General features: G+C 35.7%; 1 protein-coding gene across 5 annotated transcripts in view; it reads left to right on the top strand.

The window, feature by feature from the left end:
• The window catches only part of efr3bb (EFR3 homolog Bb (S. cerevisiae)), a 37,612-nt gene extending 10,574 nt beyond the window's left edge, over window positions 1-27,038 (top strand). For all 5 annotated transcript variants that reach the window (XM_058755059.1, XM_058755058.1, XM_058755056.1 and 2 more), the window contains 22 exons: window positions 6,096-6,172; window positions 7,672-7,799; window positions 7,915-8,065; window positions 11,533-11,654; window positions 12,494-12,643; window positions 16,093-16,227; window positions 16,554-16,632; window positions 17,090-17,225; window positions 18,953-19,111; window positions 19,201-19,312; window positions 19,498-19,549; window positions 19,643-19,815; window positions 20,119-20,194; window positions 20,340-20,501; window positions 21,361-21,492; window positions 21,590-21,657; window positions 22,124-22,251; window positions 22,678-22,769; window positions 23,097-23,145; window positions 23,290-23,396; window positions 23,522-23,571; window positions 23,667-27,038. In XM_058755059.1, the coding sequence (XP_058611042.1) occupies window positions 6,096-6,172; window positions 7,672-7,799; window positions 7,915-8,065; window positions 11,533-11,654; window positions 12,494-12,643; window positions 16,093-16,227; window positions 16,554-16,632; window positions 17,090-17,225; window positions 18,953-19,111; window positions 19,201-19,312; window positions 19,498-19,549; window positions 19,643-19,815; window positions 20,119-20,194; window positions 20,340-20,501; window positions 21,361-21,492; window positions 21,590-21,657; window positions 22,124-22,251; window positions 22,678-22,769; window positions 23,097-23,145; window positions 23,290-23,396; window positions 23,522-23,571; window positions 23,667-23,772 (2,444 nt within the window). In that variant the 3' untranslated portion in view covers window positions 23,773-27,038. The remainder of the gene's footprint in view (window positions 1-6,095; window positions 6,173-7,671; window positions 7,800-7,914; window positions 8,066-11,532; window positions 11,655-12,493; window positions 12,644-16,092; window positions 16,228-16,553; window positions 16,633-17,089; window positions 17,226-18,952; window positions 19,112-19,200; window positions 19,313-19,497; window positions 19,550-19,642; window positions 19,816-20,118; window positions 20,195-20,339; window positions 20,502-21,360; window positions 21,493-21,589; window positions 21,658-22,123; window positions 22,252-22,677; window positions 22,770-23,096; window positions 23,146-23,289; window positions 23,397-23,521; window positions 23,572-23,666) is intronic.
• The last annotated feature ends 569 nt before the right edge of the window (window positions 27,039-27,607 follow it).

Raw genomic sequence — 27,607 nt, 5'->3', positions numbered from 1 at the left:
CATTTGTCAGTGTGAAAAAAACCTGCCAGACATTAACAAGGGAAGGAGAAACTGTATGTAGCCAGGAAACACCCAACTAGGGAACACCAGTGACTACATGAAGTGCTGAACGCTAATTAGTCATTATTCACTAGATTAACTATAGACACAGCTTCGGGACCAGTGTAAACGTGTTTCTGACCAGTTTTCAGATATGTAATTTGGCATTTCTGGCCACTGCTGCGGTGACATTGAAAATCTCACATTCATTGATCTTGTGCATCATGTTTTTATGTCTTGCAAACATATGTATTTGGTTTTCTGTGATGTGATTGTTGTTAATTCTGCTTGTTTTATCACTAACAAGGCTAAAATAGATGAGGAAACTATTTAATCAACTAAGTTAATCATGTATGCTTTGCATTGTATGCCATAGTTTTCCAGCAAAGGTGTCTTTATAAATTGAGTTGGCTGTATCATTTTCAGCTTGTTATAGTTGTTTTGCAAAGAAAATGTCTTTAAAATATTTTTTGTAAAGATTTTATATTATTTTTTTGTGAAGACATTTATTTTTTTTTTGTGATGAATAATGTATAAAAAACTTTTTCTTGAAAACATAATAATATACATGTTGAAAATAAAAATTTAATTCATGTTTACCCTTGAATAAATGTATCAGTTTAAAAAAAAATCTTGACCCAAACAGTAGCATATTTTGTCATTTAGTCAACGACTGGCCGGCAGAAAACATCCTCCCTGTTAAGCCTAGATTGTTTTTTTTATTATTTTTTTATTTTTATATTTTATTTATTACTTTTTTTTTTAAATACAGCAAAAACACATATATAGATTTTACACCAAATTGTGATGTTGGTGAATAAACTGAACAGACTCTGAACAGGTGCAATAGAAGTATAAACCATGTGTATTGGTTTCATTTTATGTCAAGGAAGAGTCAGCTGTGTAGTTTTATACTCATATGTAGAGAGGTTTGTTTGCTTAAGATGTTGAGCTGGTCATGTGGCGGATCACCATACGATCTAGTTTCAGTGAAAACAGAGCAGCCTCAGCCTTGACTAGTCAAGCATGTGTGCCAGTGCCTATCACAACAAAGGTTAAAGTTTGTTTGCTTTATTGGCTTCATTGGTGTGACAGATAACACTGCATGTGCTTTATCAAACTAGCCTCAGACAATGTATAACAAAAGATGCAAAAATAAAGTTTTCTGCATTAAAGACCATCTCTCGGTGTCTTTATCTGCTAGATGGAGATTTAATGTGTAGGAGAGAGACACAAGAAGGAAACACAGCTGTTTGTGTGGGGGTGGTAGCACTGGCTGTCAGTGTGGTGCCATCTCTGTCTGTTCATGTGGGTACAGAGTCACGGCGCAGTGCAGCAGCTCTCCTTCACTCACGTGGCAGCAGCATTATCATAAAACCTATAAACCCTGAAGGAGTAGTTAAGGAGTTGTTTGTGGCAAGGGTGTAGGTTTGACATAACGGCAGACAACGGACATTTAATTGTTTGATCAGAATTATTGCTTGGGACAATTTAGTAGTCACTGGATATTCGCGATCCCTCTCTGAAGTCCCGGTCTAAATCAAATGATTCAAGATATGCGTTCCGAAGTCCCGATGTGAATCAAAATATTCATGAACCCGCTCCAAAGTTCTGATCAAAATCAAATAATTCTCTAAATCCCAAACTGAATCAATGTAGTTATAATCTCCGCTCCAAGGTTCTGATCTAAATCCCCAATCTAATCCCCCGCTCCGTAGTCTCAATCTGAATAATGATTTGTGACACACAAAGTCCCAATCAATCATTTGATTTAGATCATGACTTCGGAGCAGGTTCGCAAATCGCGACTCATTCAAAATGAGAAATTACACTCCTAAGTTCCGATCGGAATCAAAAGATTCACAAACCCACTCCGAAGTTCTGACCTAAATCAAATAAATTAAATTTGCTAAATTAAATGATTCACGAACCTGCTCTGAACTCCCGATCTAAATCAAATGATTCGCAAGAATCTCAAGAAGTCTCCATCTGAATCAAATTATTCACAATATGCAATCCGATTGGAACGCTTCGAAAGAGTGAATAATTTTGAGATGCATTTTCAGTGAATCATTTTGCTCCTGTACTTCTAACTAGTGAAAACACTCCATTAATATGAAGAGCTGCACCTCAAAATGCATGTTGGATGGAATGTTTATTATAATCGAGTTTGTAGCTTAATTCGCTATATTTTAAATTGTTTGACCACTGCAATTCAGTTGCTGACAGTTCAATAGAAAATCAGTTGATAGCATCCAGTCTTCTCATACCATTGAAGTAAATTATTGTAATAAATATTTGAGAAATTATTGTTGTATCTGTTTGTATTAGTCTATATACTGTAAAGTGATAGTCAGTGTAAAAAGAGCAAATGGGCGAAGCAGATGAACACCAAATGGCATAACAACATAACGTTAAAGAGGGTAAACTTTGTCATTCAGCTGAATGGTGCTCATGTTTTTTAACAACTTACACTATCTTATATGTTCTTACTCTGCCCATGTGTTAAATGTGCGTCACAAGCATGCGGTTTTCTAACGTATTTACTTTGACTTCTCCAGTAATATCAATGGTATGACCTATTTAAATTGCAGTGTTTATATACTCATATATTTAATTTTGTGATCAAAATTATTGCTATGGACAATTTAGTAGTTGCTGGGTATTGGTAGGGACATGTCCTTAGCATTCCCTACTAAATTCTATGCCCTTGGTGTGTGGAACAAACTGAAATTTGATTTTTGAGGCCTCGCATTGTTCAGAAGTTAGGGGCCAGTAAGACTTTTTTTATGTATTTATTTAGTAAGCATGCATTAAGTTAGAATAGAAGTGATAGTCATTTATAATTTTACAAATGATTCCTATTTCAAATAAATGAATGATTTCTGAAGGATCATGTGACTCTGAAGACTGGAGTAATGATGCTGAAAATTCAGGCACAGGAATAAATTACATTTTAACATATTCAAATAGAAACAGTTGTTTTACAACCCGAATTCTGGAAATGTTGGGACGTTTTTTAAATTTGAATAAAGTGAAAACTAAAAGACTCGCATGAGCCAATATTTTATTCACAATAGAACATAGAGAACATAACAAATATTTAAACTGGGAAATTTTACACTTTTATCCACTAAATGAGCTCATTTCAAATTTGATGCCTGCTATAGGTCTCAAAAAAGTTGGCACGGGGGCAAAAAAGGGCTGAAAAAGGAACACATTTTGAAAAGATTCAGCTGGGAGGACATCTAGCAACTAATTAAGTTAATTCAAGTCAAGTTCAAGTTGAGCTTTATTGTCATTCTGCTACATGTGTGGACATATAGTGGAACAAAATGTCGTGTCTCGCAGGACCACGGTGCTACATACTAGTTAAACATGAGATAAACACAACAATGCAAATATAGGAAAAACAATAGAGCTATACAACAGTTTAACCATCTGACTATACATATACTATAAATACTATACCTAGTCGACTACACATACACAAACTGAGACTGTACAAGAACTTTACATAAATACTGTGCATGAAATAGTGCTAAAGAGATATTTGTACATGAAATTGTGCAGGAAATATATATTTTGTACATTAAATTGTTCAGAAGAGAGATTTTGTGGGAAGCAGCGCATAGTGCAAAAGATTTAGTAGTGCAATGCTCCAGTACACATTATTTTGTAGTGCAATATTCAAGTAAACATATATTATCTTGTTGAGTCTTTGTTGCAGGGAGTGTTTATAGAAAGTGTCTAGTGTGCATATAGTGGGACGAGTGCGTTACTTGACATCAGGTCTGTAACATGATTAGCTATAAAAGGGATGTCTTAGAGAGGCAGAGTCTCTCAGAAGTAAAGATGGGCAGAGGCTCTCCAATCTGTGAGAGAGTGCATAAAAAGTTTGTGGAATACTTTAAAAGAGGAGGGAGACCAGCGTGTTATCAGCGTTCAGTTCAAAAGCCAGCATCTCTGATGGTATGGTGGTGCATAAGTGCATACGGTACGGGCAGCTTGCATGTTTTGGAAGGCACTATGAATGCTGAAAGTTATATAAAGGTTTTAGAGCAACATATGCTCCCCTCCAGATGACGTCTATTTCAGGGAAGGCCTTGTGTATTTCAGCAGGACAATGCAAAACCACATACTGCAGCTATTACAACAGCATGGCTTCGTAGTTGAAGAGTCCGGGTGCTGAATTGGCCTGTCTGCAGTCCAGATCTTTTACCTATAGAGAACATTTGGTGCATCATTAAATAAAAAATATGTCAAAGACGACCACAAACTCTTCAGCAGCTGGAAACCTATATCAGGCAAGAATGGGACCAAATCCCAACACCAAAACTCCAGAAACTCATAACCTCGATGCCCAGACATCTTCAAACTCTTTTGAAAAGAAGAGGAGATGCTACACCATGGTAAACATGCCCCCGTCCCAACTATTTTGAGACTTGTAGCAGACATCAAATTTGAAATGAGCTCATTTTATGCATAAAATTATACAATTTCTCAGTTTAAACATTTGTTATCTGTGTTCTATTGTGAATAAAATATTGGCTCATGTGATTTGAAATTCTTTTAGTTTTCATTTTATTAAAATTGAAAAAAGTCCCAACATTTGGGTTGTAAATGGAATATTTGACTATGTTAATGTTTTACTGTATTTTTGATCAAATAAATGCTGCCTTGGTGAGCATAAGAGGCAGTATGATAATATGTATTACTTATAATTACAATATATTTCAAGTCTTCTAAAGTCACGTGGTAGCTTTGTTTCAGAAAATTTATAAATATTTCGGTCGTTGTTTGCAGTCTTTTATTCTCACATCTTTAAAATTGCATTCCCTTTATATTCTTGTTTGCTTCAAGATTTTAAAAATGGCCAAGACTGACTTAATAATGCCCAGTGGTATTTGTTGTCCTTTATTACATATAATTTGAATATGCTAAAGTAATAATATAGGAGAGCTATTTTCAGTGAATAATGAGTCACTTATACAAAAGAGAAGCCTGAGTATTCTACTTTTCCTTTTGTGTTTCATGGATGAAAGGAAGGCAAGGTTTGGAATGACATGAGGATGTAACACAAATGGGTTCAACATAAACGGGGACATTGAAGGCAATAGACGAGTTGAGCAGTGGGGTAAAGCTTCTCTTTGAAGTCAAAATGGAGCAGAAGCTAAAAATAGAAGCGTCTTGGCTCTTTTTCCTCAAACAACCATTTTAGCGGAACAGATCGGAAAAACTATTCACAGATCAGAAGATTTTCCCCCTGCTGACGTCATTCAGAGATTAAGCTCTTTCTGTTCTCAACATGAGCCAGATCTCCATGAAATCTGTTTTTTGACTTCAGAAAGGGATTTTATCTTACCATAGTTCTCAGTTTCAGTTTTCAGTACTGTGGACGAAAACACAAGTTATGCTTGCCTCCAGAAGTTCATTGTTTCGCCGTCACGCTGTTCAGTGGGACACGTGTGACTCATCACTGCTGAGATGTGTGGGCCAATCGGATCACAGATTTCTCTCTGCATATTGGCAGCCGATGTCAGACGATGTGTTATATGTTGCATGATTCTCCTCAAGGTTGTCTGTGTTTGACAGATGCAGCTTGTACCATTTCTGACCTGCATGAAGGACTGTCCACAAGCCCACACATTGCCTTGTGAACGTTCCTCTAATTTCCACTAATGGCTTGATGTCCTCTTGTTTTCCCCTCTTGTTGTCACACTAAACTAATAATCCAAGGTCATAGCCTCTATTTCTGGAAAAGTGAATATTTTGAGCTAAAAATGTTTCAAATATTGTCTTGGTCAATAACATTATAGATTAGAAAAGGCTCGTCTTCCATTTCAAGAAATGTTATATGTTTATAAGATAACAGGCTCGAGAGGAATATGACACTTTGTCAGTGTCTTGAGATCGCTGGTGTTGATGACAACCCAGAACCCTTATTATGATGCCATTTGTGGGCGGAAATGAGCTGTCTTCCTAAAATCAATGCCACTTTGCTTACAGAAATGAATCCTTAACCACATTTCCTCTTGATTTTTCTCTCTCTGCAGGGGTGTGTGGTTGTTGTGGAGCGCTGAGGCCGCGCTACAAGAGACTGGTGGACAACATCTTCCCTGAAGACCCAGAGGTGATAGCATTCCCTCTCTCTCAACTCCATCCGTCACAGAGAGTCTGTTTACAGTCAAACAGCCCTTGTTTGCCTCTCAAACCACTTATTTGCAATTGCATTCATGTTCTTGACAAATGCTTGCTTTTCGAGACCACTTAAAAGAAAGTGCATTAGTGTGTAAGAGGCAATTACCTAAGCAGGTGTCTGAGGATGCAAGCGACTCAGTCTTTGCTGAGACTGAGTTCAACATCATTTCATGTTATTTTCTCAAAAACTATCCACCTGAAAGCTGAGATATTTGAAATCCCTTCTTAAGTTTGTATTTGGGAGTCTAATGCGCTGCAGTAGTTCAGTAAATTAGTGTTCAGTGTGGGTTAAAACCAGAAGGGTTGAACATTACTATAATGATTCTCCGGCTACAGAAGAACTCCTACGGATAACTTTCTTCTTCAGCACAAAAACTCATTGTCCGTAGAAATAGGTGGACTGAGTAGTTTCCGTAAATCTGTATGCTACATTATTTGTCTATTTAACTGCTGACTAATTGTCCAAGACTTACCTAGTCAGTGAGGCACTAGCAAGTTTATCTACCATGATTTTAGCTTCAGTATTTCATATTTTTAGCAGTGATGCAAATTAATAAATGTGGGGAACAAATGAATAGATGAGTTTAGCAAGATGACAGTCCCTTCCAACTTAGACTTTTTAGAGAAGATGCATTTCTAAATTCATCACTTTTAAAGTGCTGCGTCTATCTAAGCAACACTTTCGTAACAACTTCACTGTCTTTATTTCAAGACAGTTACTGTTGCTACCGTAGGTCACCAGCTGTGTGCAATATTCCCGTTACTATACAGAATGCATAAGTTTTCTTCTGTGAGGACTGTAGTTTTGTCACCCTGTGGAAGTGTGTTCTTTCCGTCTACTTTCTGTTTTAATGCAGATATGCTTCCCATGTAGGAATGCACAATATATTGGTACCATATTGGTTACTACCTGATCTGGGTTGATTATGGATGTTTATTTATGCATGCTTAATTCCCCTTTTTTTATTTTAAAGGTCTAATAAACAATGCTGTTAAATGTGATCTTCAGCAAATCTCAAAATTAATATATTTTTTCTTTCATTAGAATTTTGATACTTGAATTCCCTTGTCATTAGATGTGAATTTTGACATTGATGCAGTACCATTCAAACGTTTGGGGTCAGTAAGTTTTTTGTTTGTTTTATTTAAAAAGTACTTTTATTTAGAAAAGATGCATTAAATTAAGTTCAAAGGTAACAGTAAAACTATTTATAATATTAGAAAAGATTTCTGTTTCAAATAAATGCTGTTCTTTTGATTCCTTTTCATCAAAGAAAAACATAAAAAAAACGTACCAACCCCAAACTTTTGAATAACACATTTTACAGACTGAAACATGCCCATGTACTTCTTGCCCTGTTTGAAGTGTGCTGTGTTAATGATATTGATGCTTTCCTCTCTATCTCTGTTTCTGTTTGTGTGTGTCTGTAGGATGGGTTGGTAAAGGCCAACATGGAGAAGCTGACTTTTTATGCCCTGTCAGCTCCAGAGAAATTGGATCGGATTGGAGCGTACCTGTCTGAGAGACTGTCTCGTGATGTAGCTAGACACCGTTATGGGTACTGAACTTCATGACAAGCCTGATCTTATATACCCATCTTGTGATTTGTAATGCACACATTTTTCTTTCTCCTGTTCCTCTTGCCCATATTCAGTGTGTGTTTGTCTCTTCAGGTATGTGTGTATTGCGATGGAAGCCCTCGACCAGCTGCTAATGGCCTGCCACTGTCAGAGTATCAACCTGTTCGTGGAGAGTTTCCTGAAGATGGTGCGGAAACTCCTGGAGGCAGACAAACCCAACCTGCAAATCCTGGGAACAAACTCGGTGTGTAGACACTGTTCACTGTAGTTAACTGACACGGAGGGTACTGCGCTGAACTGCAGTCTTCATGAGTGCAATTTCTATAAAATGTATTCACAAAATCTTTATCCAGTAATCACAAATGGATGGGATATTTAAGAAACTTAAAGGAATAGTTTACCCAAAAATTTTAATTAGTTTGTAAGAAACAAATCTACCACTAAATTACCACTTTTTTTTTTTTGTCACATTCTGATTGTAAATGTGTGCAATATGGCCCTTTTAATGCTCTGGATTTTGGACCCCATGTGCAGTGTAGGTTTGTTTTAGGGTTGTTCCGATTCGATACTAGTATCGGAAATTCCACCGATACCACAAAAAATTCTGGCATCGGTATCGGCGAGTACTTGAACCCATGTACCGATCCGATACCATTTTCTTAAAGGACCTATAGTTATGCGCGCTAGCTTTGCTTAATGCTGCAAATAGGAAATCAATTCTTCTTCGCTGCTCAGAATGCAAACACAGGAAGCTGTGCTGTGTTGCCACATGCAACCACTATTTAGAGCAGCGAAGAAGAAGTACAAACGTGCTAGCACATTGCCAGTAAATCACTTGCATATGTGACTAAATCTTCACCCTGGGCGACTAAATGATGTCTAATATTAGCCACTGGCTGATAAATAATCAGATTTTACTCGCCAGTGTGTGAGTTGGAGGCTATGTATGAATTTAGCACAGATATTGTCACTCGCCGAACACTCTGACTGAGCGCTTCAGAGTTTCGCTCTCCGTCAAGCGATCTATTTTTCAGATCATCTGAATGAATGCGCAGCGCACCTGTATTTGACGCACCATAAGCTCTAGTGTGAAGCAGACAACTCGCCGTCGCTTTGCTTTTTTTCTCACACGCAGAGAGAGAGAGAGAGAGTCTTTTATATGTAGCGCGTCAATTCCGAATGGTATGTAAACTATATTCTTTGTTGTATTTTTCTGTCAAAATAACGGAGTTCCTTTGGAATTCTTCAGTTTAACTGCCGGGTTCTCCGGTAGTAGGCGGAGCTAATGCGCAAACGACAATCCCATTGGCTGACGCTCACCTATTATCATCCCTGTTTTGATTTCAGCAAATCAGTTCGAGCCAATGCAGACAACGTGATTAATATTCATGAATCCAGCAGCTCGTTAATCCTTAGTGCGTTTATATTGTTCTTAGTAGAATTCATTGTATGATTATTATCTTATCAGTATTATTGATAGTTTTTCCCCCATTTTTACAGAAACACTGAATGACCAAAAAAGCACCACCACCAGTCCTAAGTTCAGTTAAAATGACTAATATGCATTCATACATGGTTACCAAGTTTTAATTCTAATTCCTAAAGTTCTATCAATAATACTTGATTATCATAATATATTTATAATGCTTGACTGACTGATGTTAAGAGTGTACTTTTTTCCAAACATTATATATTATATTTTTCGTTTACTTGCCAGACTATCAATCTATGGTGAAGCGCACCAAAAAATAATTGTATCAATTCATACAGGGCTAATAAGTATAGCTGTATAACCAGATACACAGTATCGGTTCAGTACTCGGTATCGGCCGATACCCTGAGCCTAGGTATCGGAATCGGTATCGGGAAGGGAAAAAGGGTATCGGAACATCTCTAGTTTGTTTTATATAAAACATTTGCTGATGAACGTTGCAGATGAGCGCACACACTGCAGCACAAGCACACACACTGCAGTGCATCCATCTAAATGCAATCAGGACATGGAAACAAAATCAAACTCAATTATAGATCAAAATGAGTAATCTAGGGCGTTGAACATGCACCCACATTAAACATATAAAATGCAATGCTTAAACTGCGAGTGACTAACCCGTTTTATTTTATTCTGTATCATCCAGAACCACCTTAGCTACTGCATGCTGCAGATATCAGTCACATATAAAAAACCCTTTTAAACCGATTAATTTCTCAGTGGTGTTTCACAATGACCTTATTTACTTGGAAATGCTAGGACAGAGATGTGTTAGTCATAACTGCACTCACATCTGTTCTCTGAAGGTTCATTGGGTTCTGCAAAAGCCAAATTGCATAATAGGAAGGAAATGTAGGTCCAGAGTTTGCGATGCAATTATTCATTAATTACAGATTTGATATGCAGGCACTAGTTTAAAATGAGTCATTAAATCATCTAGGTGACAGGGTCTCATCTATCAGTTCTCTACCATTTCTATATTAAGGCATTTTATTTTTATTTTATTCATGACTTTGGTGATCTTGATCTAAGATAGCTGAAATCTATAAATAAGCTAAACCTGTCAAATGATAAAAGATTGGATTCCTTTTTAGACTGAAACAAATTCGTTAAGACTGTATATAACAGAATAGTAGTTCATGTACATTGAAATATTAATATACATGCAATTATCTGAATCTGTAATATGTGAATATTAGAATATCGCATAAAACATTTCCATCCAACGAGTCGAAGAGAACAAAATCGTCACTTCCTGGTAAACTGGCATTAAATAGCCTATAGAAAACTAGGATAAGCTACTGAATATAATAATTTTCATATATGAAAAATTACTTGCGCCTCAGAGCGAGCAGACAAAACACAATAAATGCTGTCATTGCTTTCGGAAGTGAATTCTGCTGTTTGGGAACACGGTCGTGTAAGACACTTGATGACAGTCGTGTAAAACACTTTGATGACAGACTTTGCTGATGCATTTCAGAACGACCATAACAATATTTCAGATGCTGTGAACGAGATCAGTCCGCGCTGCTAGTCAAGTTATTCCGTCTCATAGCGCAAAGTCACATGACTTTTTTGATGCGCTTGGAGGAATTTATTCGCAAAATGCATTTGCACAAGTCAAAAACCACCTCAAGCGAGCGTGAAAACGTTTTTTGCGAATCAAGGGATTTTTATTCGAAATTTGGCGTTTCCATCACTCGTTTCTCATGCGATACTTCAAAGTGCGCATTAAAACAGGTTGATGGAAACCCAGCTTATGATGCATGAGTTTAATAACCTTTCAAACTATTCAAATGAAATGAAACCGATTAGAAACAAATTCTAATGAAACTGTCCTAATCTTAAAATAATGTATTAATCTTATTAGTTTAATTAACTTCCATGCAAGTGAAGCCTGTTCCTCTACAGTATATGGATATTTATTATTATTGCTTGTAGGTGTCAGAATAGTGAATAGACATTAAAAGAACAGGTGTATTTTAATGTCTAATAACAAGGTGTTATGATGAGGTGACAGTGCTATCGATTGGGGTTAATGTAGAACAAAACAACATCACATAAACATTTAATCTTTGATAATACCATCTTATAATCACTCTGAGTGGAGCAGCATTTGCAGTCTTTTCAAGGAAATGGGTTTTTAACCTGATTTGGCTTTGGTTTGTCTAGGTATGTAATTAATTTATTTATATTGAATTGCTCTCATTTTACAGTTTGTGAAGTTTGCTAACATCGAGGAGGACACCCCCTCGTATCATCGCAGCTACGATTTCTTTGTGTCACGGTTTAGTGAGATGTGCCATTCCAACTATGAGGACCCCGACATCCGCACCAAGTGAGCAAACACACATGCACACATCTAGCAGTGTGCAGTCATTATAGATAGATAGATAGATAGATAGATAGATAGATAGATAGATAGATAGATAGATAGATAGATAGATAGATAGATAGATAGATAGATAGATAGATGGTTAGTTAGTTAGTTAGTTAGTAGGGGTGTAATGGTACACGTAAAATTCATGCCTAAAATTTTCGGTACAGGTCTTTTTTGGTTCGGTGCGCATGTGTACTGAACAAATACAGCATTGTTTTAACCACTGCATGAGTGGAACTATATGTTTTCATACAATTTTTTTAAAAGTTGTTAATTATTATATTTAAAAATAAATAATTAAATTAAATTATTATAAATTAAAACCTTATAGTAATGTAAAAGGCCTCTTTATAGTTTAGAATAGAAACTGAGGTGGATTTTTATCCCTAAGAAAACTGTAATTATAATTACATTTATTTAAAGAGAACAATTTGTTCAGTAAACCACTGTTTAATAAAAAAAATAATTATAATAAAAATGTTTAGTTTTTCCCCCTGCTGAACCGAAACCATACCAAACAGTGATGTCAAAACCGAGATATGTGCCGAACCGTCATGTTTGTGTACCGTTACACCCCTGATAGATAGATATATAGATAGATAGATAGACAAACAGACACAGACAGATTGATTGATTGATTGATTGATTGATTAACAATGACCAGATAGATGAATGAATTGGTAGATGGATAATGGATGGATAGATAGATGATAGCTGGGGAACATTAAAGAGAATATGCACTATATACATGCTATACACACATTTTTCACATCTAATTGAACACTTCCTCATCTCAGAATCCGAATGGCTGGCATCAAAGGTCTACAGGGAGTAGTGAGGAAGACCGTAAACGATGAGTTGCAGGCAAACATCTGGGACCCTCAGCACATGGACAAGATCGTCCCCTCACTGCTCTTCAATCTGCAGTCTGGTGAAGGCACAGAGAGGTAAGAGTGTTGGGCTTAAACTGGCTAATAATTGTCTCATATGGGACACAAACTTGTCTTCCTCCAGGGATGCTTGGCAGCTCTCACGGCTGAATCTTCCATTGAGCCACATCATTTACATTTACTAATTACGTGTATACAAATGGAAATCCAAGTAATATGATCTGTCTGATTATCTAGTAACTACAAGCAGTTGTGATTGGTTCAGCCATTAAGCCCCACCCTTTTCTAGATTTCTAGACCCGGTCCCACTTTATATTAGGTGGCCTTAACAACTATGTACTTAAATTTAAATTAATCATTTGGTACAATGGACTTATTGTGTACATACATGTTCTTACATTGTACTTGTATTATTAATAATACCTTTATGTAATTACATCTGTAATTAATTTCTGTAATTACATTTATAATTACACTGTTGACCCATCCCTTACACATAAACCCACCCTTAAACCTACCCATACCTCTTAACCTGTCCCTAACCTTACCCATATCCCACCTTAATAGCAGCAAAAGTGTTTTGAAATACAATATGAACACAATAAGTACATTGTACTTATTTGTTTATGTAAGTACATAGTAGTTAAGGCTACCTAATATAAAGTGTGACCCTAGATCCTACCATTTCATGCATTTCAACTGCCATTCTGCCAGCTTATTCTATTTGTGTGGGTGAAAATCAGCCACTCACTGTCTTTGCACCTACAGTCAGGTGCCTGCAAGGAAAATAGTTTGAGATAATGTCCCTGCTGACAACTCAGAGCCAAGTGGAAGATCACGCTAGGCCTGAGGTCATAATCACACCAGGATAACTGCAGTGATCATGTGATTTTTCTTTGAGTTTCCTCATGTGTTTTCCTATGACTGTTAGGCATATTTTACTGGACTTTACTGCTTTTAATGTTACTAGGTTTTATTAAGAAATTTCAGTAGTAGATTAGAAAAAAATTTGAAAACAAAAATTATAATTTGTCAAATATTGAGAATTTTTAAGAAGTCGTCTCCTTTGCTCACCAAGATATTTGATTAAAAATACATTAAAACAGTAATATTCTGAAAAATTAATACAATTTAAAATAAATGTGGTGGCAAAGCTGAATTTTCAGCATCATTACTCCAGTCTTCAGTGTCACATGATCCTTTAGAAATGATTCTAATATGCTGATTTGCTGCTGAAGATAAATTTATTATTATCAGTGTTGAAAACAATTGTGCTGCTTAATATTTTAAACCCTGATACATTTTGTCAGGATTCTTTGATAAATAGAAAGTTGACAAGATCTAACCAAGTCTTTACTGTGACTTTTGAAAAAATAAATAAATAAATAACTTTTTGACCCCAAACTGATTGGTAGTTTTTTAATCAAATAACAAGTCAAGATTATTCATCACAAATTAATAAGCCTGGCAACAGTGACTTTTTTTTCACTATAGTGTGTATATGTATATATGACGAGTTATGGTTATGGCTACAGCTGATTTATGCACCTGCACATCTTTAAAATTTTAGTATTAGTACAAAAAGTTGCAATGTTTGAAATTTGAGATCGGAATTGACTTATGAATCGCTTCCATTATAATCAACAAAGCTGGCTCCTTGTGGATGCGCCCCCTACGCAGCTATAATTACACCACGGGTGGAGACGTTAATTACCCCTTTCTGCTGTTTGCTACGTGCTAATTGGCGTTTGATGTAAAGGGCAGCTGATAATTAACTCATCCTGAGAGATGTGCACATTTCAGATGGGCAGGACAGCAAGGCTGGTTTAGTGCAACCACAGCAGTGGACTAAAACACAATGTACTTTTATTTCTGGTCAACTAAACTGTCCAGCATCCTTCTGGATGTGTGGCAGGAGGCTTTTAGCTGAGGTGAGAAGAGTTTCTGCAGATTTAGCCCAGCGTCATGTGGTTATATAACCGAGGGACCGTGAGTGGAGCAGCAGGCTGACTGACAGCAGGGTGTGTGAGGGCAGAGGAACAGTGTGATTAATTAGTGATGAGATAAACCCTGAGAGACCCTCAGCTCTTTTTCTGACACGCACACACACAGTGAAGCTCACACAGGAAGACATGATGTCAGACTTTCAGGCTCCTACGTTATACAAAAAAGCATTTTCATAATCTCTGTTTTGTCTGATGTTTTCTTTTAAAAATGTACTTGAACCAAAATATGTACAATAATCAGATTAAATGTACTTGAGAAGCAAAGTATGTATGATAAACAGTCTTGATAAGACTCAAGTGACTATAGTTGCTGTGACAAGTTTTTAAAGACGTTACTTAAACGTTAGAACTACTATCAAATATTAAGCTGAAAGAGTTTATGCAGTTCTGAGAAGTTTAGTGTACAATGTTTGTTGTATTATTTTTAATTTCAGACTTTCAATCAATTACACAAAAGTAATTTTCTTAATCAGTTTTGTCTTGCTTTATTGTAAAAACATAAGAACATTCCTAAGATTCCTAATATACTTAAGGCAAAATGTGTTTAAGTGCTTGACTAGACTAATGAATCTCTAGTTTCTGTAGCATATTTTACACGACCGTCTTGCTTTTAATGTTACAAGGGAAGGGTTTTCAATAGTAACAATGTTAGAATTGCTATCAAATATTAAACTGATAGATTTTATGTATATATAATGTTGTAGTTGTAATAGAAGGTTTAATTGCATGCAGTATTATTATTTTGTATAAATTTTAGGCTTCAAAATTACACAACAAGCTTTTACTTATTCTGTAATTGTCTTGTTTTCTTGTAAAAAAAAAAATCATCAGATCATGTTTAAGAAAAATTGACTTGAGAAGCAAAATATGAGCTAATAAGAAACTGTAAGATTCATGTGACTATAGTTGCTGTAGCATATATTGCTGGACTGTCTTGCTTTTAATGTTCTAATCTAGACAATGGTGTTTAGAAATTTCAATAGTAAATTTTTTTTTTCAAAATATTATAATTACTATCAAATGTTAAACTGAAAGATGTTTATAGCTGTAGAAAGAATTTTTGTTGTATGTAATATTTTGTATTATTTTCAAGTTATGCAAATAGTGTTTTTTAAACCGTTTTGTCCTGTTTTCTTGTTAAAAGACCATCAGAGCATATTTAAGATACATAAATTTAAAATATTTATGATAAAATCTAGACTTACATTTTGAACTAAATTTGGATTAAGTGGAGATTAGCCAATTATAATAGAGGTAATATCAAAGTTGCATCTTAAAATCTTAAAGTTGCAGTAGCAGGAAAACATTTTTAGTGCAAGAATCCTTGTCTACCATTAGAAATTGGTAATAAAAATTATAATTTTTTACTTGTAAACACTCATTTTATTTGTCAGTACGTTTTTATTCAGCTTCTCCTCAGAAACCAAAGCTCTGTTTAAATCTTCAGTTGAGAAGAGCTGAAAACAAAAAGCCTCCCTCTCTTTCTGTTTTCCTCTGCAGTCGCTCTCCCTCCCCGCTGCAGGCCAGTGAGAAGGAGAGAGAAAGCCCAGCCGAGCTGACGGAGCGCTGCTTTCGGGAACTGCTGGGCCGTGCCGCCTATGGCAACATCAAGAACGCAGTCACCCCTGTGCTTATGTAAGAGACCCACCACATATCGCGCCTGTCAGCTTAGCTTATGAAAGGTTGAGAATTTCATTTTGTAAACCTATGTGTGTATTGCTTCAGTTTTTAAGTTATAGCTGTATGCCACTTAAGATTAAGTGAATTTATCTTGTAATTCTAGTCTCTTAATGTTGGCATTTCGATAAGGGACTAAGAGTAATTCAGAATACTTAATACACATGTTCAGTTATCGAGTATGTATGACTTTTTAATTAATCTCACTGCGGGTGGAGTGAATCTAATTTTTCAGTCACTTTTGGCTTCATTTCTCAAGCTCAAGGTCTGTTCTCTCACTGCAGGCATCTTGATAATCACTCGCTGTGGGAAGGCAAAACATTTGCAGTGCGCTGCTTTAAGATCATCATGTACTCCATTCAGGTGGGTTCAGAATCTAAGCTTGCTTGATGTTATTATTAAAAAATAATAAATGGAAGAAAAAAAGGATAATTGAATGATTTATTGAAACGTATACTGATGTTTACTTAATTTAAAAATAAAAAACTTAAAGAAAAATACTTGAAATACATGCCATTTGATTTGTATTTATTTTGTTAATTTTATTTAAGTATTTAATATTTTTGTATTATTTTAAATTTATAATAAATTATTTTGGGTGGCACTAACTGTTTGTCTGAACATGTTTAAAGCTTTGTTTAACCTTTTTTATATTTTAATAATATATTAGTATTTTTGCATTGGTTACGGTAGTGAAGCAAAAATTAATATTTTAAATATGTAATATATACTATATATACGTTTATTTTTTTTATTATAATTATTTTTACCATGTTATTTATTCTCTCTTCTTTGTCTATCTTTCTTTCTCTCCCTCCAGTCCCAGCATTCTCATCTGGTCATCCAGCAGCTCTTGGGCCATTTGGATGCCAACAGTAAGAGTTCAGCCACAGTGCGTGCTGGGATAGTGGAGGTCCTTCTGGAGGCGGCTGCCATCGCTGCCAGTGGCTCTGTTGGTGAGTATGGATTTACAGCCTGGTTAATGTGAATCACTACCATGAATATACAAAACATTAAGTAGTGTAGCCGGTGTCTCATTGCACAGGAGTAGACTGGTGTCTTTTTGCACATGCTGTAACGCATATCACACATTTTACGCCTGTGCTCAGTATCTGGGTCACTCTCCCCCAGACGTTAAGCCTTTCTTCTGGGAGAAAAGAACTGTGACATTGCATCTGACCCAGTCTAGATTTCAGCCAAAAATATACATTTCACAGCCCGACTCTACTCTCTGACGTCAAGTCAGTGCTCATGCCTAATATCTCTTATGAAAGCCCTTCACACCTCCTCTTGCAGTACTGCTGCTGACCCAAGGGGGGCGACGCCACCTGCAGCTTTAAACTGGAACTATGAAAACTGATTCATTTTCAGGTCATTTGGACCATTTGGAGATTTAAATAGTCTAGTTAAAAAAATGCACTTTGTGTGTGTGTGTGTGTGTGTGTGTGCTGGTATTTGTGATTTACAGGGACACAGATTTGTTTAATAACATGGGTATGACAGAGGTATTACAATTTGAAGGTGGTTTATGAGGACACTGCCTATGTCCCCGTAATTCAAAAGGCTTAAAAAACATACTAAATGGTGTTTTTTTGAAAATCTAAAAATGCACAAAGTTTCCTGTAAGGGGTAGGTTTAGGTGTAGGGTTTGTGTAGGGCAATAGCACATACAGTTTGTACAGTATAAAAACCATTACGCCTATGGAGAGTCCCCGTAAACCACAAATACCAATGTGTGTGTGTGTGTATAATTTTGTGAATTTATGAATTTTATGTATGTTTATTTATTTATTAAGATTTTATGTAGTTGCAATGTTGTAATTGTAATACAAGGTTTAATTGTATGCAGTATTATTATTTTGTATTATTTTTAATTTTAGACTTTTAGGCTTCTAAATTATACAAGCTTTTCCTTATTCTGTGATTGTCTTGTTTTCTTGTAAAAAAAATCATCAGAACATATTTAAGAAAAATTTACTTGAGAAGCAAAATGTGACTATAGTTTGATAGACTGTCTTGCTTTGAATGTTGAATGGTGTTTACTGTTTAGAAATTTCAATGGTAGGTGTTTTTAAAAATATTAGAGTTACTATCAAATTTTAAACTGAAAAATTTTATAAAGTTGCAGCAAGAATTTCTGTTGTATGCAATATAATATTGTATTGACAATTTTTCAAATACTCCATTTATTGTCACAGAACTTTACATAAAAACAGGCTTTTACAAACTTTTCAGTCGCTGTTTGGATGTAGTAAAACCACATACCAGAGAACATTTGGATCATGTTTGCATTTTCTTCTGTCACTGGCCATAATCCTAAACTTTAAAGTATAGAATTGGGCATTATATAATATCTTTAGGATCATTTATACATGTTAAAATCATCTGAAAATTGAATAAATAGTCGTAACCTGGCTCAGAGGAAGATGGGACTCTTGTTTTTGCGTCAGATTTTCTGGTGATTAATACAAGACGACTTCACCTTGCAAATGACTTTCAGAAGCAAAAATGCTATGAAATGCACAATATATTTTTATATACAATATAAATGCACAATATGTTTTTGAGTCAGCACCTCAAAATTAGTAAGAAACAGTAACGGATTTCATTCAGGAAATATGTTCACAAATTGGACACCATGTCTACATATATTATAAATGTGTGTGTTTGTTGCTTATTTTAGGCCCCACAGTGTTGGAGGTTTTCAACACGCTGCTCCGGCATCTGAGGCTCAGTGTGGACTATGAGCTCACAGGATCCTACGACTGCACTAACATTGGCACCAAAATCATCAAGGAGCATGAGGAGAGACAGCTACAGGAAGCTGTCATCAGGACTATCGTGTGTGTGTGAGCATAACATGACCCACATTTCAATCTTATTTAATTTTTCTGATTTTTCATTACTATGGTCTGTGTGTTTTGAAATCAGGCTCATTTGCAAACACATTACCCACATACCAGCGTTCTGAGGTGATGCTCTTCATCATGGGAAAGATCCCCATTCCAGGCATGCATTTCACGCTGCCCTCTACAGGCTCAGGGTGAGTACTGCAGCCACTATTGTGTCCCTAATGTTTATTATGGTTGTCAATGAAAATTCTCTAAAAAACTGACTCAAACAAAATAATTCAGTTGCAAAATTACTGTTTTACCCTTGAAACTAATTAAATGACTTTAAATGATTCATGAGGTGAACATACTGTATTTACTTCTGTCTTTACTGCAGGCCTGAGGGCAACCGAATGATCCAAGTCATGCTGTTGAAGTCCTTGAGACAGGTAAACTCTACCTACTTGATACCTCATGAAAGAGAATTGCATCAAAGCATAGATTTTATGTTGTAAAGATAATGTTTCTCTCTTTCTTTTTAGGTCACATGTGGTTTCCGGACGACCAACATGCTGACAGCTCTTCCCAACTCCTTTCTGGACCCTCTACTCTCATTTGCTCTGCTGGAAGATGCAGAAATTCGACTGTTGGTGCTGGAAATACTGGTCAGCCTTATCGATCGCCATGACAACCTCCCCAAGTTCTCTACCATCAGGTTGGTATCTTTATTGGATTTACACATGTACAGATATTTATATATATCAGCAGGTGGGGAAAAAGTAGAATTAACCAACTCTAATAACCTTTCACTATCTCATCAAAACCTACTGGATAAAATCAAGCCCTGCTCTACATGAATTCAATATTCAGTTTTTGAATTAGATGTGTCACAAATAAGGTAAATTCGTTCCAATATATTTTCAGGTCATTTGACTGTCAGTAAGAAAATCAGAGTTCCTCTTCGTACAATAAACTGAGCTCTACTATGGTTTCATGTGTCGCTTTTTTCCCCATGCAGTATCATCTCAGATATCTCTGTGCTTAAACTCAAAGTGGACAAGTGCTCACGTCAAGACAACCTCTTCATGAAAAAGGTACAACAACCCTCTAATCATCACTCAACTTCCTGCTTTTATCATTCTGATCTGAAGTCAGTGCTTCTGTTGGGTCTACATGAGAGAATGCATGCTTGTCCAAAGGGTTTTAAGTGTGCTGACAGTGGTATCTCTCTGATTTTAGCATGCCCAGCACCTGTATAGACACATCTACCTGTGCAGTAAGGAACAGAGCAGCGTGCAGCCTCACTTTGAGAAGCTCTACTCACTCCTGGCCCTCATCAGCATGGAGCTGGCCAACGAAGAGGTGGTGGTGGACCTGATCCGTGTGGCGCTCGCTCTACAGGTGTGCCCTCATTGTGTTTACGCTCTTAAATTCCCCCTGAAATCAAATTTTAGGTTTTGTGGTTTTTAGTATGAATATGTTACCCTTAAGGTTATGTATTGGTATTGTAAAATTCACAATTTACAGTGTCAAATCCTTGAAAACCTTTTAATCTGATAGAAACAGCTGGACAGAGGGTCACCAATTCTGACAAGGCAGCATTTGAGGTTACCAAAATCTGTTACCTCACTCCATTTCAAACACAGTGGCTTTAATGTACACAAATTAATTCTGGTGCTGTTTAACCCTCTCTATTTTACATTTTGGTCTTAAATTAACAGCTGTGAATATACAGCAGGGTCGCCAAATCTGACAAGGCAACGTTAGAGGTCACCAAAAACCGTTACCAATATCTGTTTCACACACAGTGGCTTTTATGTTACCCAAATTCATTTTGGTGATGTCTAATCTCTTCTATTATATATTCTAAAAACTATTTTGCTCTGATATGAACAGCTGCAGATATATAGCAGCATTACCAAATCTGACAAGGCAGCATAAGATGTTACCAAAATCTGTTACCTCCCTCTGTTTCACACACAATGGCTTTAATGTTACCCATATTCACCTCTGTTTGATATCCTATAAAGCATTAGGGTCTTAAATTAACAGCTGCGGATATACAGCAGGGTCACCAAATCTGACACAAGGGTTTCTTTCAAAGTGATACTGACATTTAAGTTTTTAAATTAGAAAGTCAACATCTTTGTGAGTTTTTGAATGTTCAACATGTAGTTTTTTGATTCGTTATAAGCCACATGGTTCAGTGGTGATGCATTTCAGTATTTTTTCACATCTTCCTGTGTTGCTTTCTGTCCAGGACTTGGCTCTGAGCAGTGAGGAGGCGTTACCGGTGTATAACCGCTGTGCCGTTCACGCTCTGTCCTCTGCTTACCTCAATCTCATCAGTCAGCTCACCACAGTGCCAGCGTTCTGCCAGCACGTTCATGAGGTCAGTGCCACTCTGGAGTCTCTCTGTCACTAACAGTTATTGGCAACTGTATTGAAGTAAAATTTTAGATGAATAACGCGTACAAACCTTTTTGCAGGTGATTGAAATGAGACAAAAAGAAAGTACTTACCTGTTACCTGAGGATGTCTTCATTGAAAACCCAAAGTAAGACAAACTATGAGTCATCAGAGTTGTTTTATTTATATATTGTTCAATATTATTCAGCAAGGATGCATTAAATTGACCAGAAGTGACAATAATGATATTTATAACATTTCAAAAGATTCATATTTCAAATGAATGCTATTCATCTATCATGCTTATTCTATTCATTCATCAAAGAATCCTGAAAAAATATCACAATTTCGACAAAAATATTTTAAGCAGGATAACACTGTTTTCAGTGTTATGAGAAATGTCTCGAGTAGCGAATCAGCATATTAGAATGATTTCTGAAGGGTCATGTGACAATGAAGACTGGAGTATTGACTGCTTAAAATTCAGCTTTGCCATAATCATCAATGACATTTTCAAATAGAACATTTTCAAACAGTTTTTTAATTGATTAATTAATATTTCACAATATTATAATTTGCTATCATAAATTGCCTGTTCTCTGTTGATTTCCCAGGATTCCTAAGACACTGGAGAAGCTGGAAGGAGAGCTGTTGTTCCAACAGGCCAAGATAACTGAGGTTCTTGGAGGAAGCGGCTACAACACTGAGCGACTAGCTACACCTTATGTCCCACAGTTCACAGGTGCATAGATGAGCATTTGGTGCCACATCATATACCATGTAAAATCAAAGTTGATTTTCTTTATAAAGAAAATTTTTATTTTCTTTGGTCTCAGTTGTGCACAATTATCATACACCAATCAAATCCCAGTGGATAGCTGCTCTTCATTGTTTCCTGCTGAATATTCTTTTTGACTTGAAAACGTCACATGGCACACTCCTAATGCGTTACGTGTGCCTTTGATGTTGTTTTCCAGAAAACAATGCAATTCTTATTGTAGATAAGCAGCTACTCCAGCTGTAGCCAATGCAATCAAGGCATTTGCATTGCAGATTAACTGATTAGCTTTAGTCTGATTAGCTTTAGTCTAAAGTTGTTTCTGCTTATTAGCCGACTGACAGAGATGGATCTCATAAACAGTTGATTAATTCCACCCTCTTCCCTTAGATGAGGACCGGCTGTCAAAAAGAAAGAGCATTGGAGAAACAATATCTCTGCAGGTGGAGGTAGAGTCCAGAAACAGTCCAGAGAAAGAGGAGGTAAATGAAAACATGAAAATATACAATCCTTACAACCCACATTTGGTGTGTTTATATTTGAATGAAGACATAACAGGAAAATTTATAAACATTTCTTACTGGTGAGGAGAAACATTTTACTACAGGACTTGGTTTAAAGATGGATATGTATGTGTTTACATTTGATTATAGATTTTATATATATATTAGAATGTTATAACTTATAATAATATATTTACAGTATTTTTTTTTTTTTACTTTTATGGATGTCCCCAGAGTAAGGTTTTATCAGATATAGTTGAATTATGGCAACAGTATTGTTCTGATGTTTGTTTTCTTTCCCTACAGAGAACACCAGCTGAAGAAATCACATTTGAAACCCTAAAAAACGCCATCGGTAGGTTGATTTAATGAGAATTGAATTTTTTCCAAATTGTCCCTGCAGATATTTTCAGAACCTGCATGCAATCGTTTCCATCATTATTGCTTTGTTAACTTCTCTGCTAGCTGAGCGGTGTTAAAGTATGTGTGTATTCTCCAGTGGATAGCGTAGGCGTAGAGGAACAGGAGAAGGAACGCAGGAGGCAGGTTGTTGAGAAGTTCCAGAAGGCCCCCTTTGAGGAAATAGCTGCCCACTGTGGTGCCAGAGTAAGTTAACTTGTAGCACTTTTCCCTTTATTTCATGAAAATGTGTGCTGTTGTTGTCTTCTCCAACACTGATCAGCTCAATATTGTAATTTAGGGCTAATACTTGTTCTTCTGTTTCCTCCCAGGCTACGATGCTGCAGAGCAAACTTAATCAAATCTTTGAAATCACGATCAGGTAGGTTGCAGCACGGCTCATTTTAAACGTCAGCCGTCTCTCGGAAAGATGTTTGTGCTGATAAATCTTATCTTTTCACTCTTTCTGGCTTGCAGGCCTCCTCCGAGTCCATCTGGAACCATCACATCAAGTTACGGCCAAACCCAGAGTCGCTCTGTCCCCGTTTATGAGATGAAGTTCCCAGACTTGTGCGTTTACTAGTGCAGCTCAACTCAGGATTCAGGAACCTTCAGTAGCAGCCAGTGGTGCAGAGAGCTGGAGGGTTTTAAGTATTAAATTATATTTTGATGTTTTTAATACAGTAATACTAAGAGGTCAGCCCTCCTTTATACTATAAACCTCATCGCTGTATTGTCCCCTGTTCCCTGTCTACAAGGTGACTGTAGACAGTTCACAATTGAACTACTACTGAAAGGATTTTCCCTATTGACAAATATTTTCCACATATTCTTTCATACGCTGCATTTCCATAATAAAATCAGCTAACATAAATATGTATTTGCAGCAAACACCCAAATGGACAGAGGTGTAAGACCTGAGCATACCTGGGTCATATTCCACCTTTAAAATCAAAAGAAAGAAATAATATATTTTTAATAAACAAAAGGTTTTTTTTTACATTGTGACATTATTTTCATGACAGTCGAACACATTTAATGTGAAAATAAAAATAGTTCAATTGTAAATTATTTACACATTAGGAATTTTCATGTCTTTATTTATGCTTATTGTAATGCTGATTTCACTTAAAAATTATGGCATTAGTTAATAAAACTACAGTAATTGCACATTTTTACATTACAAATGACAAAATTAAATTTGTATTAAATAAAAAAAATAAAAAACGTATTACAATATTAAGACTTTGAAGATAGTTTTGAATTGTCATAAAAATAATGTGATAATGTCAAAAAATGGTCATTAATTTGACCGTATTTCTGTTAGATTTCTGTTAGATTCAACTGTATTCTTTTTAAAGTGTAGTTTCATAGTTCTATATTGAGAAAAAGGGGAAACTGTCATCTTTTGACAAATCAAACAATTTACCTTTCTACCTAAGTGCAATCAGTATCAATGAGGCTCATTTGTTGCACAAAATGTCTCTCAAATGATTTTTACTTGGTGCTAATTTCTGTTCCTAGTAGTTTGAGTCTTTAGTAAATGAACTTTTTATTGGTAGTTTATGCTTATCACAGCAATCTGTGTTCTGTAGATATCTGGCATTCAGATCGCTGGAGGTGATGTCTGTCTTCTGCTTGTGTTTACATGCTAAGTGTGTTAAGGATCTCTATTGCTGAAGGAACTGTTTAATTAGCACTTTTTTATTTATCTAACCATACTCATTTGCTTAGCGTCTGTAGCCTGCTACATTGTGCTTAGTCTTGTGGCATCAGACTATTTTTTTTATTATTTTTATTTTGTAAGCACAAGCATCATTTTTTATTGTGTGTATATAAGGTTGCGGACAAGATCTATAAGATCTATAAATATATGTAAATAATTGTTTATTTGTTTTAGATTGCTCTGGTTTAACTCAGTGCGTATGTGTGTGCATTTCCCCATGAAGAACTAAGCAGCATGTCTCCATTTTAAAAGAGTTTGCAAAACTCATAATGGCAGATTTGTTTTTGTGATTGACTGCTAGCTTCAGGGTTCAGAGACAAATGAAGAAAAAACAGTCCATCAGGAACGGCAGCATTGCCATGCATCACAATCCTGGTCACAATCCCCCAGCTGTGTCGTTTGAATTACACGATGCTCTACAATATTCCAGATCATGCAGAGACTGTTATTTCAGTGCTGATCTGTGTGTCTAAATACAGTAGAATATTTAAAGGATAATATACAGCCGGGGGTTTATTTTGAAGTTTTGACCATCTGTCTGTACGTTATCCTGCTTAGTACACGGCTGCTTACCAAATCAGTAAATATATGCACTGTAAAAAAAAAAAGTTGAGCCAACTTAAAATTTGAAGGCAACCAGCTTCAGCAGATTTTTGAGTTTTCTCAACTACCGTTTTAAGTTTATACAACAAAAATTTGAGAATCTCCCACAAAAATAAACTCAAAAATCAGCTGAAGCTGGTTGCCTTAAAATTTTAAGTTGGCTCAACTATTCTTTTCTTTTTTACAGTGTGGACATAACACTTTAATCTTATTTGTTGATTAGCTTACTTAGCGAAATAGTCCATTATAACATAGAAAACAGTCTGCATATAGCAACAAGACAAGCAGTGCAACAATATTAATTTCTATATTATTTTTAATCTGCAATCCAAGTTTTTTTTTTTTTTTTTCGGATTAGTTAGCTAACATATTTAACAAGTCTTCCACTATTTTAATTTCTGTCTCAACGAGTTCATTGTTCTTTAAGTTTTTTAATTTATTTTCTTGCTTAAACTGGAGGCTCCTGAGCTACCTTCTATGGAATGTTTAAAAATGTTTAAAAAAAAAAGCTTGTCATGGTCACATAGACAGTTTTAGTCCATTATGCAAAATTGCACCAATTGGCCAATAGTCAAGAACCTATTAATAAATTAAGAATAATACTTATATTTTTCATCATTTGTTGAAATACTTCAAGCCTTTTTTTTTTTTTTTTGGCTTTTGTATTGAGGTGGTGTAAATGGTGAGATTTATTTGTTCATGTTCGGCTAACAGACATTTATGTTGTATGCATTTGGTCCCATTTTTTGTGTGGAATGTTTTTGTATGGCTGTGGATTTTTACAGTGCCATGAACTGAACTGCTGTGCTTTAACTAGAAGATTCATGCAACTATTATTTGTCATCAGTTGGTGGCTGCATACAGTATGTGTTTTAAGTGCTACTTTACATGTTTTTTAAGACCATATAACAGGAGGCCAAGTATGACAGCAGATTAAATATTAATTTGTATTATACAGATAGAGCATAGATATTATAGTGCTCCAACACAAATTACCAGACACCTAAGCAGTAAATGCTATAATGCCTGTAGTCAGTAGTGTCTTTATCACAGAAGTAGTAGACAGTTGCTGTTCTCAGTATTATTAGTATTAAATGCATTTGCTCTTTAAATATAATTATTCCCTTGAAATGAATCTGAAGTATAGCTCTTGCCCCGATAATATGACTGATATAAATGCTCAGTAGTTCTGTAAATGCATCTCACATTTCTTCAGCATTGTAGTTTAGTAATGAATTTAATATTTGCGAGAATTAAGTTAATTAATTTCTGGGCTGTGACATGTCAAAGTTAGTCATTAATTATAATCTCTCTGCATTTCAAGTGTCATTTCTGGTGTAGCTGGAGTCTTGAAATGGAGAGCTATATTCATGTGTAGCATTGATGAAATATCAGTACCAGTGTCTCCATTTCTTTAACGTTCTGTCTGGATGAAAGTTTTCCCCATGATTTGTTTGTGGTTAAACTGCAAATAGACAATAAAACATTTTCGATACAACGCAGTGTGCACATTTGACATTTTTGCCACAAAACTCTAAAAGCTTTGAAATGGGACAGTTTTTTAGACTGTTTTAATGTTTAAAGTTAGGGGTGCTGAAACAATCCAGAGGACAATTTTAATGCTCAAAGGTTTTGTTTAGCAGAATCGATCAGATGATTTGGTCTTGGAAGAGTTTAATGAGAAATTTTTGAGCTTGTAATGAGATCTTTGACTTTCTTTTAATTGCTGACAGACAAATTCCCAATTCCCTTTCCTTTTTTTTCCAGGAGAAACATCTGAGAAGCAGAAAATTTAAGCAAAAGTCTCTATTTGAAGTCCATTTAGTCTCACTGCTGTAGACACTATCATTTTTAAGAAAATATCTCTATAATTTTCTTCTTTTCCTCTCAATTTAAATTGTATTTAGTGAAATACTAAATATTGAATTTTTAGAATACTCCAGTTATTTTTGCTGGTCTTTGGTATAAATGCTCAGATACCAAAAGCCAAGAATTACTTCATGCTATGACCTATATTATAAATGTATTAAGTTATTATAAAATTATATGGTTCTGCTTGTATTTCCTTTTAGCTCCAGATTTAAAAAAT

The sequence above is a fragment of the Onychostoma macrolepis genome, chromosome 20 (genome assembly GCF_012432095.1).
Source record: "Onychostoma macrolepis isolate SWU-2019 chromosome 20, ASM1243209v1, whole genome shotgun sequence".
NCBI lineage: Eukaryota > Metazoa > Chordata > Actinopteri > Cypriniformes > Cyprinidae > Onychostoma > Onychostoma macrolepis.
Note: the sequence above shows the minus strand (reverse complement) of the source record. Positions and strands in the feature narration are given on the sequence as shown.